General features: G+C 34.0%; 1 protein-coding gene across 3 annotated transcripts in view; it reads right to left on the reverse strand.

Annotated features, from left to right (window-relative positions):
• RNGTT (RNA guanylyltransferase and 5'-phosphatase) overlaps window positions 1-20674 on the reverse strand; it is a 399154-nt gene that overhangs the window by 237359 nt on the left and 141121 nt on the right. For all 3 annotated transcript variants that reach the window (XM_069065120.1, XM_069065121.1, XM_069065122.1), the window contains one exon: window positions 17149-17313. In XM_069065120.1, coding sequence (XP_068921221.1) covers window positions 17149-17313 — 165 coding nt within the window. The remainder of the gene's footprint in view (window positions 1-17148; window positions 17314-20674) is intronic.

Here is a 20674-nt window from a genome sequence, read left to right on the forward strand (position 1 = left end):
CTGCCCCTTAATAAGTCTAAGGGAATTTAAAGACCTTCCCTGCCTTGAAAATAAACTCTGTCAATATGGGAGAGAGCAGATTGGAGGAGGGATATCCTGTGGAACTGCTATTTTGGGGCAGTGGGTAGGGGAAAACAGGGGAGAAAATTTGTAACTCAAAATCTGGCGGAAATGAATGATGTAAATCAGAAGTTAAAAAAGCATTTGAAATATTAAAAAAAAAAAAAAGAAACTCTGTCCCGTAATAGGCTGGATGTAGCCTGTGGTGGGGGGAGTTTCCTGAAGGATGGAGCAGAGCCCACAGGAAGCTGAAAGTCAGAGCTAGCTAGACTGGGACAAGAAGAGCACATGTCCCAGAGGGTCAGTCAGGCTCGTGAGTAAATACTGATTAGTGGGAAGGATAAAGGATAGTGAGGCTGTTGTGGCTTATTGACTTCTTTGCTACTATGATGGAATTGGCTTACTGGTTTGGGAATTTGGTTTTCTGGTGTCTGAATAAATGTTTTTGCTTCTGTCTTCTATATGGAGTCTGTTATATTTCACAATTGAGCACTATGCAGGCATATTTATAGTGAGCATTAGCACTGTGAATACTGCATTGGTGCTATGGTGTCTCACAGGAAGAAATAGACAGAAAAACTATACTAATGGGAGACCTCAAATGAGCTCTCTCAGAATTCAATAAATACAACCAAAAATAAACAAGAAAGAAACTAAGGAGGTAAATAGAATTTTTTTTTTTTTTTTGCTTTTTGGAGGGCAATTGGGGTTAAGTGACTTGCCCAAGGTCACAGGGCTAATAAGTGTTTGAGGCCAGATTTCAACTCAGGTCCTCCTGACTCCAGGGCCAGTGCTCTATTCACTGAGCCACCCAGCCACTGCCTGTAAACAGAATTTTTTTCAAGTTATATATTGACCTTTGGCATTAGACATAAAGGTGTCTAGAGTGAAACTATAGCAAATTAGAAGAGCAAAAGATAACCTACCTGTCAGATCTATGGGGAGGGGACAAATTCATGACCAAACAAAAGAGAGAGAGCATTACAAAATGTAAAACAGATAATTTTTATTATATTAAATTAAAAAGGTTTTGTACAACCAAAACCAATGCAACCAAGATTAGAAGGAAAGCAGAAAAATGAGAATCATTACAGCAAGTGTCTGATAAAGACCTCATTTCTCAAATATATAGAGAACAGAGTAAAATTTACAAGAATACAATAATTATCAATACAATCATTACCCAATTGATAAATAATCAAAGGATATGAACAGGAAGATGAAGAAATCAAAGTTATCTACAGGCATATGAAAAAGTGCTCTAAATCACCTTTGTCAGAAAAATGCAAATTAAAACAACTTTGAGGTACCACCTCACATCTATCCAATTGGCTAATATGAAAGAAAAAGAAAATGATAATTGCTGGAGAAAATGTGGGAAAATTGGAACACTAATGCACTGTTGGTGAAGTTGTGAACTGGTCCCATTCTGGAGAACAATTTAGAACTACGTACAAAGGGAAACCAAACTGTGCATACCCTTTGATCCAGCAATACCACTACTAGTTCTATATCCCAAAGAGATCATTAAAAAGGGGAAATGACCCACATGTGCAAAAATATTCATGGCAGCCCCATTTGTGGTGGAAAAATATTGCAAATTGAGGGGATGCCCATCAACTGGGGAATGGCTGAACAAGCTGGGGTATATGAATGTAATAGAATACTATTGTGCAATAAGAAATGAGGAGGAGGCACATTTCAGAAAAAACCTGGAAAAACTTGTATCAATTGATGCAAACTGAAAAGAGCAGAACCAGGAAAACACTGTACACAGTATCAGCAACACTGTGTGATAACCAACTATGAATGACTCAGCTCTTCTCAGCAACACAATGATCCAATATAAGTATGAAGAACTCAAGAAGGAAAATGCTATCCATATCAAGATAAAGAACTAAGGGACTCTAAATGCAGATTGAAGCACTTTTCTTTCCACTTAATTCTGTCATAGTTTTTTTTTCTTTTGATGTGTTTCTTCTTTTACAACTGTTACTAATGCAGAAATATTTTTACATGATAGCACATCTATAAACTACATTAAACTGCCTACCATTTTCAGAAGGGGGGAAGAGAAAAGGGGAGAGAGAAAAACTTGGAACTCAAAATCTTATAAAAATAAATGCTGATGGGGCGGCCAGGTAGCACAGAGAGTAAGAGCACCGGCCCCAATGTTAGGATGACCTGGGGATTGAATACGGGCTCAGACACTTAGCACCTACCCAAAAACACCTGGCCGTGTAACCTTGAGCAAGTTATTTAACCCCAATTGCTTAAAAAAAAAAAATGCTGAAAATTTTCTTGACATATAATTCGGGGAAAAAACAAAATATTTTAACAAGAGAAATAACTCAATTTTCTGTAAGACAACAATGTGTAACAACAATGGAACATAATAGGACCACCAGAAATGTGAGTATACAGTTATGTATCACTTTCTGAATTTCATTTTTATCCATCTTATAGTCTAGAAATGTAGTTTCATTAAACATATATGTGAAACTGTATCCGAAAAGTATCCAACTAAAAAGAGAAGCTAGAGAAATTGGGGGAAAAAATGTTTGAATCAAATACCTCTAATATGGGTCTGATATTCAGGATATATAGAAAAATAACACATATATAGGGAATGGATGGATGGATAGCTAGATGAATAAGGTAATTATATATACTGGAAGGTTAGATAACTAGGTGGTAAGAACGGAAGGTTAGATAGGTTGTGAAGCATAGCAAAGTCTGTGACTGACTATGGCTAGGTGAAAGAATGAAAAGATTGGAAGGGATGTGAAGCTAGATATGGGGGTGGGGGAAGAAACAAGTCTGCATTCATTCAATACACTCTTGTAAAATAAATAATAGCATAAGCTATTTTCCAATGTATATGTGATGAAAGGATATGAACAAAGAATTTTCAAAAGAATTACAAACTTTTAATAATAAGAAGAAAGATAATTCAAAACCACCCAGAAAATTGGAAAAGATAGGACTAGTCAATGCTGAAGGGGCTAGGAAAGGGAAAGGACAGAAGAGTTGGTAGATTAAGGAATAGGAGGGCAAGGCCTGAGGATAACAGGGCTTCTTAGAAAGGGAGGAGAAAGTGGCCAGAAGCAAATTAGACATATGAGGAGGGACAGTGTAAAAACAAAGGATAAAAAGTGAAGGAAAACAGGATGGATTAAAATATACAACTAGTAATTAACTTTGAATGTGAACAATATGAACTCACCCACAAAACAGAAATGGATAGAAGAATGGATTAAAAGCCAGAATCTAACAGGCGATATTTACAAAAACCACATTTAAAAATGAGACATACACACAGAGCAAAAATACAGGGCTGGAATAGAAATTGGTATGCTTCAGCTGATGCAAAAAAAAGCAGAAGGGGCAATAATGATCTCAGACAAAGTTAAAGCTAATATACACACACATATATATATATATATACATATATATACATATGCACACACACACATATATAAAATTAAAAGTTAAACAGGGAAACTACATTATGCTAAAAAGAACCATGGATAATGAAGTAATACCAGTACTAAACCTATATTCACCAAATCTTATAGCATCCAAAATTTTAAAGGAAATGTTACATGAATTACAAGTGGAAATAAATAGCAAAACTATAAGAGTGAGGAACTTCAACCTTCCCCTCTCAGAACTAGATAAATATAACCATAGATAGATAGACAGATTAAATAAATAAACAGATAAATAAATAAATAGTCAAGGAAAGGAATGAAAATCTTAGACAAACTAGATATATGATAGATATTTGGAGAGAAATGAATGGTAATAGAAAGAATAAACGTTTTGCTTAGTGATACGATACCATTAAAATAAAATGACCATATATTAGTGCATAAAAACTTTCTAAGTTAAATGGAGAAAAACAAATATCAAATGCATTGTTTTCAGATAATAACACAATAAAAATCATCCTTAATGAGATCATGGAAACAGATTAAAAATTAATTGGACACTGAATAACCTAGTCTTAAAGAATGAACCAATTAAAGGACATAATAAATAATTTTACTAAAAAGAATGATGATAATGAGACAACATACCAAAACCTATGAGATGCAGCAATAGCAGTAATCAGAAGAAAATTTATATCTCTAAATGGTCATATCAATAAAATAGAGAAAGAACAGATTAATAAACTGATCACGTAATTTAAAAAACTAGAAAAAGAACAAATTTTAAAATCCCCAATTAAACCCCAAATTGGAAATCTTAAAAATTAAAGTGGAGATTAATAAAATCTAATGTAAGAAAACCACTGAATTAATAACTAAAACTAGGGATTGGTTTTATGGGAAAAAAATAATAAAACAGACAAATCATGACCTAATATGATTTTTAAAAAGAGAGAAAACCAAATCATTAGTATCCAAAATGAAAAGTGTAAATATACCACTAATGAAGATAAAATCAAAGGAATAATCAGGAGTTTATTTTGGCCAATTATATACCAATAAATTTAACAATTCAAATGAAATGGAAGAATTCTTATCAAAATGCCTACATTAACAGAAGAGGAAATAGAATATATAAATAAACCTATTTTAGAAAAAGAAAATGAACATGCCACTAATGAGCTTCCTAAGAAAAAAGTAACTGAATTAGATGGATTTACAATTAATTCGGTCAAACGTTTAAATATCAAATAATTCCAATATTAAATAAGTGGAATAAAAAGCAAAGAAGGGGTCAAATCAAACTCTTTTTTGTGAAACAAATATAGTACTGATACCTAAACCACAAAAAGAAAAAGCAGAGAAAGAAAATTATAAACCAATTTCATTCATGAATATGGATGCAAAAATCCCAAGTAAAATACTAGCTAGGAGACTACAACAGAATATCACAAAGATTATATACATTGTGACCAAATGAGATTTATACCAGGAATTCAGGAATGATTTAACATAAGGAAACTATTAACACAATTGATAATATCAATAAAAAGTAACAAAAGTCATATGAGTATATTAATATATGCAAAAAAAGCTTTTGACAAAATAAAATACTCATTCCTATTAAAAATACTTGAGAATGGGGGTGGCTAGGTGGCACAGTGAGTAGAGTGCAGGCCCCAGAGTCAGGAAGACCTAAGTCCATATCCAGCCTCAGACACTTAACACACACACCAAAAAAAAAAAAAAAAAAAAAAAAAAAAAACCCAACTGCCCTCCAAAAAGCCAAGAAAAAGATATTTGAGAGGACAGGGATAAATGGATTTTTCCTTAAGATGATAAGGAGCATCTACCTAAAACTATCAGCAAGGATTATTTGTAACGGGGACAAGATAGACCTTCCCAATAAGATTGGGAATGAAACAAGGATACCCATTATCACTAATATTTTTCAACATTGTATTATAGATGCTAGCAATAGCAATAAGAGAAGATAAAGAAACTGAAGGAATCAAAATGGGTGATGAGGTAATAAAAATATCTCTTTTTGCAGATGATATGATGATATACTTGGAAAATTCTAGAGATTCAAATACGTATTACCAACAAAACACTCCACAACACAATAAGAAATACTCCATTTAAAATAAACATAGACAGCATAAAATAACTGTGAGCATACCTGCCAAGATAATCCTGGAACTATCGAAATATGATTAGAAAACATTTATTATACAAATAAAGTTTGATTTAAATAACTGGAAAAATATTTATTATTCATGGGTGGGCAGAGACAAGATGATAAAAATGACAATTAGATCAGTTGCAAAGGACCTTTGAAATAAAGACTCCATCCACCTCCAACAAAGGAACTGATTAACAGAGGTATGCATACCATGATTTTACATAGAAAGAAAAAGAGACAGACGTGTCAAATGGTGGCCTTCACTAGTTTGGGATGGGAAGGAAGGGAAAAAAGACATTTATTTAAAATATATTAAAAAATTAATTGAAAACATTAAAAGAAAAAGACATTTTTGATATACTGAGACCATGGCTGAGTGAGACCATCATGCTAAGAAAGTGACTAAAATGCATATGGCCTTTTACATAGAAATAACACTGGTATGTGTAATTTTAGATTTCATTCTTTCCTTGTTCCTTTTGGTTAGGTATTTCTTTTCCCTATAACTTTCATTAGACTGCATAGAGAAAAACGGGAGGATAATTCATTTTGCACAACACAGAGATCTTAGTATTATGTATTATTATAGACCAGTAACTCTAGTTGACAGGGTATTGCTGAGGGGATGGTTATGATTCTTATCTTTGCCACTGAGTGTAGTAAAATAGTGATATTTGTAAGAGGTAATAAGATTATAAATCAGTTTCCCATAGCAGCATATATCATTTCCATCAGGGATATAAATTTTTTGTATGTGTTGAGCATTAAACAAAGGGAATTGCAGCTGAGAAAAATACCTCACACATTTGTGTGTGGATTTGTTTTAAAGTCATGCTTTTTCTCATTACATATAATTCTTAAAAATATGCCTGGATTTTAAGATTTAATAACATAACTTTTAACACTCTCTTCATGTCATACAATTTGACCTTTAAAATACAGACTCAAAGAGCAATTATATTTATATATTACAGAATCATAAATCTCAGAATTGAAAGCAACCTGAGAGAATTAGCCTAAAACATATCCGAAAAAGAATCTTTTCTATATTATTTCCTTGTGGCTATTTATCCTTAACTTGAGGACTTCCATTGATAAGAAACATAATCCCCAAAGTAGTCTTTTGACTGTTGGAGAAATCTGTTAAAAAGCTTTTCCTCATATATTTTTTAAATTTGGTGAGTCTACACAGAAGCTACAAATGTAGACTCAATATATCAATATATTCTGTTTTCAGTAAGTCATTAAAAAAAATGTGTTACATGCCTACTATGTGCTAGACATTGTGCCACATCCTGGGGATGCAAATATGTAAAAGAGAGACAGTTCTTGTCTCTTCAACAGTTTATAATCTAAAGGGGGCAGACAACACCCAAAAGGAATCTCAAAAATGGGAAGGGAATGTAATGGCAAGGGTAGCATGACAGAGAAGTCCAAAGTATAAAATGATAAAATAAGAGATAAGCTGACCTGGGCCTTCTCTAAATGGAAATTCTGGGAGGAGCTCTCCCTCTCCACCCTTCCTCCAATCAGGCAATTTTCAGATGAAGAAATTACAGTCATATGAAAAAAATGCTCTAAATCACTATTGATTAGAGAAATGCAAATTAAAATAACTCTGAGGTACCACCTCACAATTAGCCAAACAGTAGCTAATATGGCAAAAAAGGAAAATGATAAATAGTGTTACAGTGTTTGGATTCTGTTCACTTCACTCAGTTCATTTAAGTTTTTCCAGGCTTTTCTGAAATCTGCCTGCTCATCATTTCTTAAAGAACAAGAGAGTTCCATTACATCCAGACACCACAACTTGTTCAGGCATTCTGCAGTTGATGGCACGCAGTTATTTTTAATGGAGTTACTTTCTACCTCTTGCTGCTGGGATTTGTTGGCAGTATATAGAAATGCTGATGATTTATATGAGTTTATTTTATATCCTACAACTTTGCTAAGGTTCTTATTAGCTTGTTTCCCCCCCTCTTTTTGCACATGTTGAGCAAGACACTGAATAATAGGGGTGATAATCATTGCTTTACTTCTGATTTTATTTGGAAGGTTACTAGTTTTATCCCCATTACAGTTAATGCTTGTTCTCAACTTTGGATAGCTACTGTTTATCATTTTAAGAAAAGTTCCATTCATTCCTATGCTTTCTAGTGTTTTTAAAAGAAATTAGTATTACATTGTGTCAAAAGCATTTTCTACATTTATTGAGATAATCATACAATTTTTCTTGTTTTTGTTACATAGTCAATTATACTGACAGTTTTTCTAATACTGAACCATCTGCATTCCTGGTATAAATCCCACCTAGTCATAATGTATGATCTTTGTTATATATTTTTGTAATCTTCTAAGTATTTTATTTAAAATTTTTGCATCAGTATTCATTAGGAAAATTGGTCTCTAGTTTTTTTTTCTCTATACTCTTCCTGGCTAAGGTATCAGCACCATATCTGTGTCATAAGAGGAGTTTGTTAGGACTCCTTCTTTGCCTATTTTTCCAAAGAGTTTATATGGTAGTGAAATTAATTGTTTTATAAATGTTTGGTAGAATTCACTTGTGCATCCATCTGGTCCTGGGAATTCTTTTTCTTAGGAGTTCAATTACGACATGTCCAATTTCTTTTACTACACAGTTCTGAAGAACTGTGTCTGTTTTCTTAAACATATAAATGTAATGGCATAAGTAGCCTACCTACCCTGTTAAATGAAGAAGGGGGTGGGGAGTAGAGTGCGAAAACCCCTGAGACAGAGTAAGACACAGCAGTAAAAACCCAAAGCACCCTTTTGGCCTTCTGAATATCAAATAGTTACCAATTCACTAGGAGTCTTCCCTCCTTCCACTAGCATGAAATATCACCAATCCCTCAGTCTAGGCTCTTCTCTCCCTATCCCTCATATCTGTCTTTGACAGACCCAGAAAAGAACCTAACAAAAACCTAACAGACCTTACTGGTTAAGGTAAAGGGTGCCCCATTCCCTCTAAGGCTGAAATGGGGCAACTAATTACATCTAGGACCCCGGCAGACTCTGGAATCCATCTTCCTTGTCTCTTCATATTCTAGGTATTGCCTCTTAATAAAGCTAGTATGCTTTGCCTTCTTGTGCCAAATGTTTATTCACAATGGGCCTTTGGTATTCTGAACCCTCCTAAGTCTATGTTAAGACAATGATAGATAGCAAAAGTAAAGTGTGAAAGTGGTTTAAATTCTTGGAGCAAAGTCATAATGTAAATATTTTTGGCAAATGATGATATGCATGAAACAGAAAAAATGTCTCCATGTGGTATTAGACTGCTTTACAAGAACACTTTCAACAAATTTATATCTCACACTTTTTGGACTAAAATGAGTGCAATTTTTGAGACCACACTATTTAAAAAAAGGTGAAGTGTTAGCTGGTATTATGTTGATAGAGAAGTCAGGCTGAAATTTTAAAATACCATTATATTAATCCAAAGGTTAATAATTCTTAACCACATAAAATCAGTTGTATTGCATCCCAGGTTATTCAAGATTGAGCAAATAGTTCTCCCCAGGGCACACACAAGTTTGCTGTTGTTTAGTTATTTCAGTCATGTATGAATTCTTCATGACCCTACCTGGACTTTTCTTGGAAAAGATACTGGAGTGGTTTGACATTTCCTTCTCCACCTCATTTTACAGATGATAAAACTGGGGAAAACAAGGTTAAGTGACTTGCCCAGAGTCACATAGCTAGCAAGTATGAAGCCAGATTTGAACTCAGGAAGATATGTCTTCCTGACTTCAGGCCCAGCACTCTATCCACTGCATGACCTAGTTGTCCTACACTACCTAATAGCTAATGCAATACCTATAGCATTGTACTGATACTTCTATATTATTATTTCCCTTTCATAAGTATTTATTCAATTAGATTGTAAGGTAGTTCATGGTAATCCCAACATGTCTATCATTTTAAACAAATTTTACCTACCTGTAATTGCCTTAAAACATACTAAACTAAAAAGAAAAATTTTATCTCTCTGTACTCACGCTGTTAATGTCTAATCTCATAGATGCATGAAAACATATATGTATATACACACATATATACTTCATACCACATTATATATGTATATACATGCACAGTGGCAGTCAGTTTATGGGAATATGCTACTGTAGCATAGCAAATTTCCAAGGGCTTTAAAATTTAGTTGAAAAGGTAAGGGAAACAAAAGATCAATAAAAACACAAATAATTATTACAGGAATGCTTAAAGCAAAACCCCAAATTCAAATAGTATATTTAGGGCCATGCTACAAAGAACCTAAACTAATTCAGAAGGGTCCCCCAATGATTTATTACTACGAAACTATAAAAAATTACAGAAAATGAGACCTAGATGATATTCATATGATAGTCCCACAAGGAGTTTTGTAGAGAAGATTTTCCAAAATGTTTTTAGTTTACTGATCCCCAACACAAGGACTCTTTATCAGTTAACAGTCTTTTAACTGTTCCCCACAATTCATCTTATTTTCATCTTAGTTCCACATTTCATGTCCCTCCCTTTTTAAAGATACTTTCAACTCAGTAATCTAGAGCTACCCCCATTCTCTCCATAAAACTACACATATTACATCCTTATAGATCTGATTCACAACTCAAGCATTCTCCGTGAAAGTGTGAATTTAGCCTTACTTTCTCATTAAAAGAAAAACAGCTTTCTAATTTGTCAGTATTCAATATCAGATATGATTAACAAAAGATAGGCTCCTATGTGATAGATATTTGTTTTCCAATACTTGATCATGTTTCCCTAACAGTATGGTCTATTATTCCGTAAGTAATCATAATGCCTTCAAGATTGGAAAGAATCTCCTCTAGCCTTACCAACGGGCATTCAATAAATATATATAGAATGGACATAAACAAAATGAAGATATAGTTTTTTCCTCTCTAAAAAAAAAGTCACTGGGAAATCTCTGTTGTAAATTAATATTTCTTTCTCATTTTAAGAAAAAAACTGTTTTTCCCCCTTAAATGAAGCAAACACTGAGAAATGCAAATTTCCCTAAGAAATGATTCTTCAATGATCAACTAGATACACTTCAGTATTCAGAATTTTTAGTCTAACAATATGTAACACATACTGATATAGACTCTCCTCATACACTTCTTTAATTCTGAATCAAAAAGGAGGCATGGAATTCCTCTGTACCTAAAGGTAGGAGACTATATAGGTATAGAATTAGTTATATGCTTCGATGCATCAATTTGTTTTACTTAAGTATACCTCTTTGTTACAAAAGCACAGGGAGGGATTGGGAAGAAACATTAACAGTTTTTAAAACCAGTCAGAAAACATTTTTATAAAAAAAGGGGGGGGGGGCCAGAATTTAATGACACCCAAGGGGACATCTACCATTATACAACAAACCCCTCACTCTTCTGAAGGGGAATTATGTCGAACTGAATATCCAATGCCCTAAATACAATAATCATTATTGTGTTTCTCCTCATTAGAGGAAAACATATGTCCCAATAAGAACTACTTTTAGGGGCAGCTAGGAGGCACAGTGAATAGAGCACCGGCCCTGGAGTCAGGAGGACCTGAGTTCAAATATGGCCTCAGACACTTAACACAAAAAAACTAGCTGTGTGACCTTGGGCACTCCAATTACTCTCCCCCCCAAAAAAGAACTACTTTCCATATCACTGTAAACACCCTGAAAAGGAAGCAAGCAATTACAAATTAACTTCAATGTTTTTTATATTAAAAAAGGAAGATATAAAAACGGATAGAATTTTAAGAGCAAAGAGCTTAAGTGGTTACAGTATGCTTTAACTTTGGTATAACATAACCAAATAAAAATAATGCTATATATACATATGCACATATATACACATACATATATATGTATACACACATATTTAATGTAAACAATCACTCCTTATGACTTTTGAAACCAATATACAATATGCAAATTTACTGCTAACAGGAAAAACATAATGAAGCAGAACTCATTAAAACAAATTATAGGGACTAACATTTCTAACATTAAATTCTGTATTTTCAAGATACATACACGTGATTCAACTGCACTACATAAGGTAGAATATTTGACCTACTCGAGTATATTAAACTGTCTCTTGGCAAGTTCTTTGGATACAATCCCTTGGTTGTCTTACCCTCAGTATAGTGATTTGTGTGAGCACCAGTAATACTTCCAGAAGAAACCTAAAATGTACTGCCAAAGATTATAGAACCACTGATGTACAGGTTGTTGTCCTCACTACTACAGCACCACAGAAGGAAAGAGATGAAAAACAGAAAAAGTGATTGAACAAGTGAAGAGTTGGAGATGGTGAAATATGACCAAGGGATTTGTATTTCTTGACTATTATGTAACATAAAAAGATGAGAGATTCCTGCCGAGGCACGGAATATGCCTAAAAAAGTTGCTAAGAACATAACTGTCAAGTGGCTGGCAAATGTAATCAAAAAGGCCTTAAATTTAAAAAGATGAAGGAAGAAGACTTCCTATGTATATCCACCCACTTAAATACCCATAGATAGTAGCAGATTTGGTTTTGGCTAAGATGGTGGAGTAAACAGTAGCAGCTGTGAACAAGCATGCCAACAAGGATGAAAAAGAGCCTCATATGAGCAACCATCTAAAGAGAACCTAGAGTAAGGGTTTTCAGACACCACAAGTCCACACAAAGAAATATCCAGAAGTCTATGAGCAGCAGAGAAGGGATCCAGTCAGAAAAATGCCAGGGCAGGAGTACATTGTTATACTGTAAGGAAACTGTAACCTACAAGGCAGAGGCAAGCTATGGTCACATGGATCCTGAAGTAATGATGTGCTGCTTCTAGGAGTAGGGAGTCATTAAAGTTCACAAAAGGAGGGAAGCACAATACATACATCCTATGGGATCTTAAAGTTTGTAGCATTGTGACCTGACCTCACCCTGAAGGCCTTGGAAAAGGCAAACCTCGGTATCTGGAACAGACAGGTGGGTCTTAAATCTGCCAATTCCCACAGCAGCAGTTTTTTAAATAATACAAATAAGAGTACAACATCCTATCTAGGCATTCAGGAAAGGGAAGAAACTAGCTCTGACCAAAGTCAGGAAAATGAAAAATTACTGTGTTATGTTTCAACTCTTGTCTTTTCTTCAGTAATGCTCAGAAGTTCTGTTTTGTTAAACATCTTTTTCAGGAAAATAAAAATATGAGTAAACAAAATACTGACAACATGTGGGGAAGATAATAAGCATTTATATAATGCCTATTACGTGCCAGGCACTGTGGTAAACATTTTACAAATGTTATCTTATTTGATTCTCACAACAACCTTGAGAGATAAGTGCTATTATTATCACCATTTTACAGCTGAGGAAACTGAGGTAAGTGACTTGTCCAAGATCACACAGCTAGTAAGTGTCTAAGGCCATATTTAAACTCAGGCCTCCTTTACTCCAGGTTTAGTAATCTATCCACTTCATCACCTAGATGCTTCTATACAATAAGACAGGAACATTAAAGACACAAACCCAGAAAAAATAACTGCACAGCAACAACAAGCAGAGACTTATTAAATAATAGTTTGGCCAGAAGAATTAGAAATGTTCTTAGAATACATGGAATAAGAGATAAAAAGGCTACTACAAATGAAATGAAAACTCTAGAGGAAAGAATGAAGACAATAAACAAAAATGAAGGAGATGTTAAACCTTACCAAAATAACAACCCCCCTGAAAATTAGAATGGATCAAATGTAAGTCAATGACTTCATGAGACAACATGATACACTAAAACAAAGTCAAAAAAGTGGAAAAACAAAAGAAATTGGAAGATATACATAATCACTAATAAAGACCTGGAAAACAGGTCAAGATGGAATAATTTAAGCATCAGAGGACTTGCAAAAAACCATGATTTAAAAAAAGATACCACATTTCAGCAGATCATTAAATGAAAACCTATTAAACCAAAACGCAAAATGAAAATAGAATTCACTATTCATCTCCTAAAAGAATCCCTAAAATGAATATTCCCAAGAATATCACAGCCAAAATCCAGAGATTCTAGGTCAAACACAAAAATACTATAAGGAGCCGAGAAAAAAAAGTTCAAGTACCAAAGAACCACAGTCAGGACCAAATAAGATTTGACCATTACCACTATGAAGCAGAGACCTTAGAACACAGTATTTCAAAAGACAAAAGGTAACAGCTGACAACTAACAATAACTTACCCTGCAAAACTAAGTATAATCACAGAAAGCAAGAAAAAGATGTTTAACAAAACAGAAAACTTCCAAGTATTACTGAAGAAAAGAGTTTAACAGACTCTTCGAAATATAACACAGCAATCAAGAGAAGTATTTTAAAAAGTATTCCGTGTATTCAAGAAAAGTAAATACATCTGAGTAACTGTTTTTTCTTTCAAAAAAAAAAAAAGAATCAAAATACTTCAAACATAGTAAGCAATTAGTAATATTACAAAAATTAAATTAAATTTTAATTGCATAGTTTCTGTATAGTTAGACTATCAACTTCTTAGAACAAAATAAAAGTGGAATAAATTGGAAGACAGGGAAAATAACACGAAAATTTTAATGTCCCAATATGACCTATTTACAAGAGCTCCTGATAGTGAAAAATGGGTAACGTATGCACAAATAAGTAATACAATGACATGGGATATCACCATTTCCTACAGAGGTTTAATTAATATAAAGCAATCACCACATGGAATGAGTGTAGAAAGCACCAAAGCCAACAAACCTCATAAAAATGTATGAAAGAGAAGAACAAGGATTCAATCTGGAAACAACCTAGAATCTAGCCAGCAAGATCATAGAATAAAGTCAGTAAATACATGAGATCCTTGAAAAGTGGAAAATCAAGGCAGGCAAGAATAAAGCTAATTAACTATGTAAATTCCTTTGCAAAACTTCACAGACAAGGATGGTGAAAAATTACAAGAAGGAGGATAAGACAAATACAGTTTACTGAAAGCTTGGTGTGAGACCTAATTTATATATATGGTCCCAAGATTTATCAGCATTTCTACTAACAAACTAAATTGATAACCCATAACAGTGGAACCAAAATATTAGAATTCTAAAATCATGGTCCTCATTATGCTATGTGAAAAGAGCAGAAGTGGCACTAAATAAAATTCTGATAGGAGGAAAAACTAAATTGCATCAAATATACACTTGGCATCTGTGATTGAAAGAAACAATTTTAAGGGTGCTGAAAGGTCAAGTATCAAGATATAAGGGGAAAAAAATCAAGGACTTTATTTCTACTCAAAATAGGTGATGTAGAACAATCAACAATCAATCTATATGTTTCCTTCCTTCTCCTGCCCAACCATTATGAGAATGATATACATATTTATCAAGGACATTAATGATGAAAATATGAGAAGAGAATAAGCAGACTTCATAAATGTTAAGTCTTTAGACCACCACAGTTAAAATAATACATCAAACTGAAAGGCACAGATAATACAAAAATCTTCATTATCTTTCATCATGTAATAATTTCCTACTGATTTTCCTGTCTCCATACAACATACAAATTGGTATGCCTAAAAAAAAATTCTGATCATGTTATTACTATCTACTTAAGAAACTACAGTAGTTACCTACTGTCTCTAGAACAGAATACCAATTCTACTAATGGGCATTTAAATACTTCACAATTCAGTTTCAACTCAACTTGCTAGACTGATTTCACATTACTTCTCTTCATATAACTCTATGTTTTAGCCAAACTACATTCAATCTCTCACCTCCATTCCTTTGTACAGGCTGTGCTTTATTATTAGAAAGCTCTACATCCTCTAGTTTACCTGTAAGAATCTCTAGCTTCTTTTAAGGCTCTTCTAAAGTACCATTTCCTACATGCCACCAAAAGGGAAGGCAAGCTACCATAACTGAAGCAAGGCATTCTAAGAGACAGATAGGAGGTGGTATATGACAAACACGCTACCCTACTGCCACCACCTCCCCTCAGATATCAATGGATATCAGTCCAGGACCCAGAGTTGAAGAACCCAGTTAAGTGTCATACTCCTCAAAGCAATTATCCTGTTTCCAGTATGGCCCTCAGAGTGGTCATTAAGAACAATGGAGAAGGGGCCCACTATTTCTTCAACCACTAACAACTGTCTACCAAGTGCTAATGATACACATGTAAATCCAAGAGTCTCAGGAACAATAGTATCTCCCCACTCCTTCAGAACACAAACCCTGCCACTGGACTGTCTTCTATATAGAGAGTCTGTTATATTTTGCGATTGAGCATTATGCCAGCATATTCACAGTCCCCATCGGCACTGTGAGTATTGTACTGGCGCTACAAAATCCCCTCCAGCATAAATGCTGGGTGGACCCTCCCTGAAGAATTTATGAAATAATATGGTTCTGAGTAATCCAGGATGATAAGTAAATATGCTACAAACCACAGAAAGAACTATTCACAAAATGAGATTACAGATCTGTTGAAAAAGAAAAACTTCACTGTAGCTAGAGATGTGACAAAAATGCTGAAGAGGTCAAAGTTAAGAAAGAAATGTTAGGTGAGGTCAATTATAAATTGCTTCTTAGGGGCGCCCAGGTAGCACAGCAAGTAAGAGCATCGGTTCCAGTGTTGAGAAGACCTGGAGATCAAATCCCGGGCTCAGACACTTAGCACCCACCCAGAAACACCTGACCGTGTAACCTTGAGCAAGTTACTTAACCCCAATTGCTTAGGGGTGGCGAGGTGGCTCAGCGAGTAAGAGTACTGGCTCCAGTGTTGGGACAACCTGGAGATCGAATCCCGGGCTCAGACACTCAGCACCACACCCAGAAATAACTGGCCGTGTAACCTTGAGCAAGTTACTTAACCCCTATTGCTTAAAAAAAAAAAATTGCTTCTTAGAGAAGGCAGTTTCTAGGTGGTATCTAGAAGGGAAATGGGTTAGTGGAGTGAATGGAGAAAAAGATAATATAGCTTAATAGTATATAGTTGCTCAAAACACAAATGAAGAAAAAGTAAAGCTATGTGAAAAATACTGCAAATTTATTACCTTATTACAAAAAAAAAGTAATTTTAAATAGTATAATAAACAAGGAGATAATTGAAATAGATTCCTAAACAATAGGTACAGAAATATAGAATATGCAAAACTGTAGGTTATTGAGTAGGGGAATGACCTAATAAAAGAAAATTTATGCTATCAGCTCTCTAGCATGATGCTTTCTTATAATGTGAGAAAAGACAGAGGAAAGGGCTTTCAAAAGGGCAGTTTCTCAGAAAGACTAAGGAGCACATTTAAAAAAACAACAACAGCCAGTACAATACTTGCCTTTTCAGGTCAGTTCTTGCTCCTTTCAAATTGATTAACCAATGTAACAAATAGAAAAGAAAACTCTGCCTTATATTTCTGGTATGCTAATCAATAAAACAAAAGGTTTTTCACAATCACATTTACCTTTCTTGAAGTAGAGATGTCAAAAAATGGCTTGTGCCTAACACTAAATGGTTCTTGTGTTTTGTCAATGAGTCCATTCTTCATTTTTTCATGCCGAGGATTTATTATTTCTTTTTCAATACACTGCAATCGAGTGTTGAAATCACAATTTCCAACTGGCTGTGCCTGACAAAGAGAATCAAATAAAACAATGACTTAAATTTCAATGTTTCCAAATGTTACCAGAATAATTATCAAATATGATTTTTTAAACTATTAAAAAATATATGAAATTGAAAAGAGAACAAATACACAAAAAGTGAAACACTCTCCAGGGATGCTACCCTGGGCTAGTCTTTTAATGGATAAAAATGGAACCATCACATCAGTGCCTGATGTACAATATTAACAAGTGAAAATATACTTAAAATAACTAATTTTTTAAAAAATCTATACACAAAAGAAATTTACATTAGAGGTAATAATTGAAAATGACTGAGAAATCAATTTTTAAGGTTGAAAATGTTTTGGAAAAAACAGAGATGGTATTATCACATACCATGTTCATGTCACTTGAATGCTAGTAGCCACAGACTTAAAGAGTCACAGACATGCCATAAAAATTAGAAGATAAAGTAGATTTCACAGCAATGGCTAAAGAGTGAATTCTTATACTAGGGATAGAGGAGATTTAAAATATTAAAACAGATCATTTTGCTTACATGAAATTTTAAAGCATCTTAATGAACAAAATTAACATCACAGGGTTAATGGAGGGGGAAAAAAGGAGGGTAATCTGTGTAATAAATAATAAGGACCTGATAACCAACATGTAGACAGCTAACAGAAATATATGACCAAAGAGCATTCCCCGACTGATAAGTGGTCAAAGGATATGAACAAACCATTAACAAAAAAATTATATGCTATTAGCAAAAATCAGAAAGAATGTTCCAAATCACTAATAAAAGGAATGCAAATCAAAATAACTCCATTCACATCCAGCACATTAGATGACCCTTACCTTCAAGTCTTCAGACACTAATGTTATAAGATCACACTCACACATTACCTGAGGAATATTCATATTAAAAAGATGGGGGTTTGGATAAAGTAGGAATTTAATAAATATTTGTTCAACTGAACTGAACAGCTGACTTGTTTATATGTTAGCCAACAACAGTATTCACTGTTGTTTATTCCTATTATTAAAGATAAATTCCTTTTGAATAAACTTTGCTTCAGTAAATAAAAATTCATGGAGACCTGAATTTTTTATTTTCAGGTAACTATTCTTATTTTCAACATTCTGATCTACTGCACAGAAATATAGTCAATTTTAATTTGCTTTTAAAAAAAACGTAAAAAGAAAAGCAATATCAAGTTCAGAAATACTAGGTTTTTGCCTTGAAATGGGAAAAAAAGATTTTAATAGAATTATTTACTAACAAACAGGCACCATGGTTAGACAAACTGCTTGCCCTTGCAAGACATACACTCTCCTTTTTTTGAGTCATATATTCAGAAAGTCTACAGGAAATTTACTAAATATATCCAAAGTAAACATTCAGAGAATTTGGAATTCAAAATTTTCAAAACAAATGTTAAAAATGTTTTTACACATAATTGGAAAAAATATTTAAATGAAAATTATTCATATGACGGCCCATGTATAACCTGTATCAAATTGCTTACTGTCTCAAGGAGGTAAGAAGAAAGGGAAGAGGGAGAGAATTCAGAACTCAAAATTTTATGAAACCAATGTTAAAAATTATTTTTACATGTAATTGGGGAAAAATTAAAGAAATCATTCACACAATATACTAACTGGCAACCAATTGAACCAAACACATGAAAGATTTCTAAAATTATACAAATGGAGGTTAGAAAAAAGATAATGTATATATCAGGCATCTACTCCCTTAAAAAAAAAAAACAACCAAGGCTTCCTCAGAAAAAAATAAAAATAATTTAAATTTAAAAGAGGCATTAATAAATCCTATCTAATATTTATTTCAACCAATTTTTTTAAAGAATTTATAATTTCTACAAGCATAGAGCAGCCTGGAGCAAATGGGATAGGGGACCAAGAACATCTGTATTCAAGTGTCATCTGTGATATGTACTGGCCCTGTAATCTATAGTTGATTGTGTGACCCTAAATAAGTTAACATCTCAATGAACCAAGCAACCACCTAAGACTGTAACTTACATAATAGCTGATGACTGGCATTAAAGGAAGGAACTTACTCATAGAGAGATACCTATATCAATGAAATCATAGATTCCTAGACTTAAAAATTTGCAGTCCTATGGTAGGCTCCATGTGGTTCAGAGACAGGTAAACAGTAAGCATTTTATTAAACAGATCTGCTGTACTAAAATGACAAATACATTATCATCAAGAAAGAAAAGTCCCTTATCAACTCTAATATTTAAAGCAACACTATTTTGTAGTAGCAAAGAAATGGAAACAAAGAAGCCTACTAATTAGGGAATGGTGACACATAAATATAATGCATAACAAAACAAAGTTTAAAGTACTTTACAAAAATATCTCATTTGATCTTCACAATAAACTTGGGAGGCAGGTGCCACCACTATCACCATTTTACAGATAAGGAAACTGAGGAACAGAAAAGCTAAATGACTTGCCCAGAATCACAAAGCTAGTAAGTATCTGAGGCTGGATTTGAATTCAAGTATTACTAATTCCAGATCCTATGGCTCTCTCAACTTTGCCACTTTGCTGCCTCATAACAATAGCTAGGATTTATATGGTACTTTTAAGCTTTGCCATACATATCCCATCCCATTTGATCCTCACAATAAACCCTTAGAGGTAGATGCCATTATAGCACTATACTACAGATGAGGAAAGTGAGGAATAGAGCAATTAAGAGACATTACCAGTGTCACAGAGCTAATAATGTCTGAGGCAGTATTTGAACTCAGATCATCCTGCTTTCATGTCAGAAGACCTAGAATGAATTCTAAGAGTAAATAATTTTATCTCTCTGGACTTCAATTTCCTTATTTGCAAAATGAGATGCATGAGGATTGAAGTCAATATTGCTAAGAGAAAAGAAGCAAAGCTTAGCTCCTCCCTACCTCTTCTCTACACAACAATCTACAAAAGGCACCATAATGAATTGTGATCAGGAAAGCCATAGGAGTGGTCCTAACCTATGTACTGAGCAAAGAATAAGTTCCGGATACAAAACTGTGCTACCCAGACACCAAGATCAGAAAGGGGAATCTCTTCTAGGCTTCAGCCCAACATCTAAGCTTGCAATGGAATAACCAGGGCAGGAGTCCTAAACCAAAACAAAATAAGCAGTTGTCACTCTAAACTAGTAGAAGCTCCCAGTGGGCTAATAGTCACTAAATCCAATAGCAGTTTACTGAAACTGTCAAGCAAAGACTGTTGGCTTAACAGACCCCACTCTGGGTCATGTACTCGCAAAACTCAGACCAGGAAAGCAATAAATAGATTTATTCCCAGATCATACCACATTGGGAGCACTGAAAGTATAAAAGCAGCAGC

This window comes from Petaurus breviceps, unplaced genomic scaffold (genome assembly GCF_028583685.1).
Source record: "Petaurus breviceps papuanus isolate PSGF00001 unplaced genomic scaffold, PetGlider_PUasm1.0 90667, whole genome shotgun sequence".
Taxonomy (NCBI): domain Eukaryota; kingdom Metazoa; phylum Chordata; class Mammalia; order Diprotodontia; family Petauridae; genus Petaurus; species Petaurus breviceps.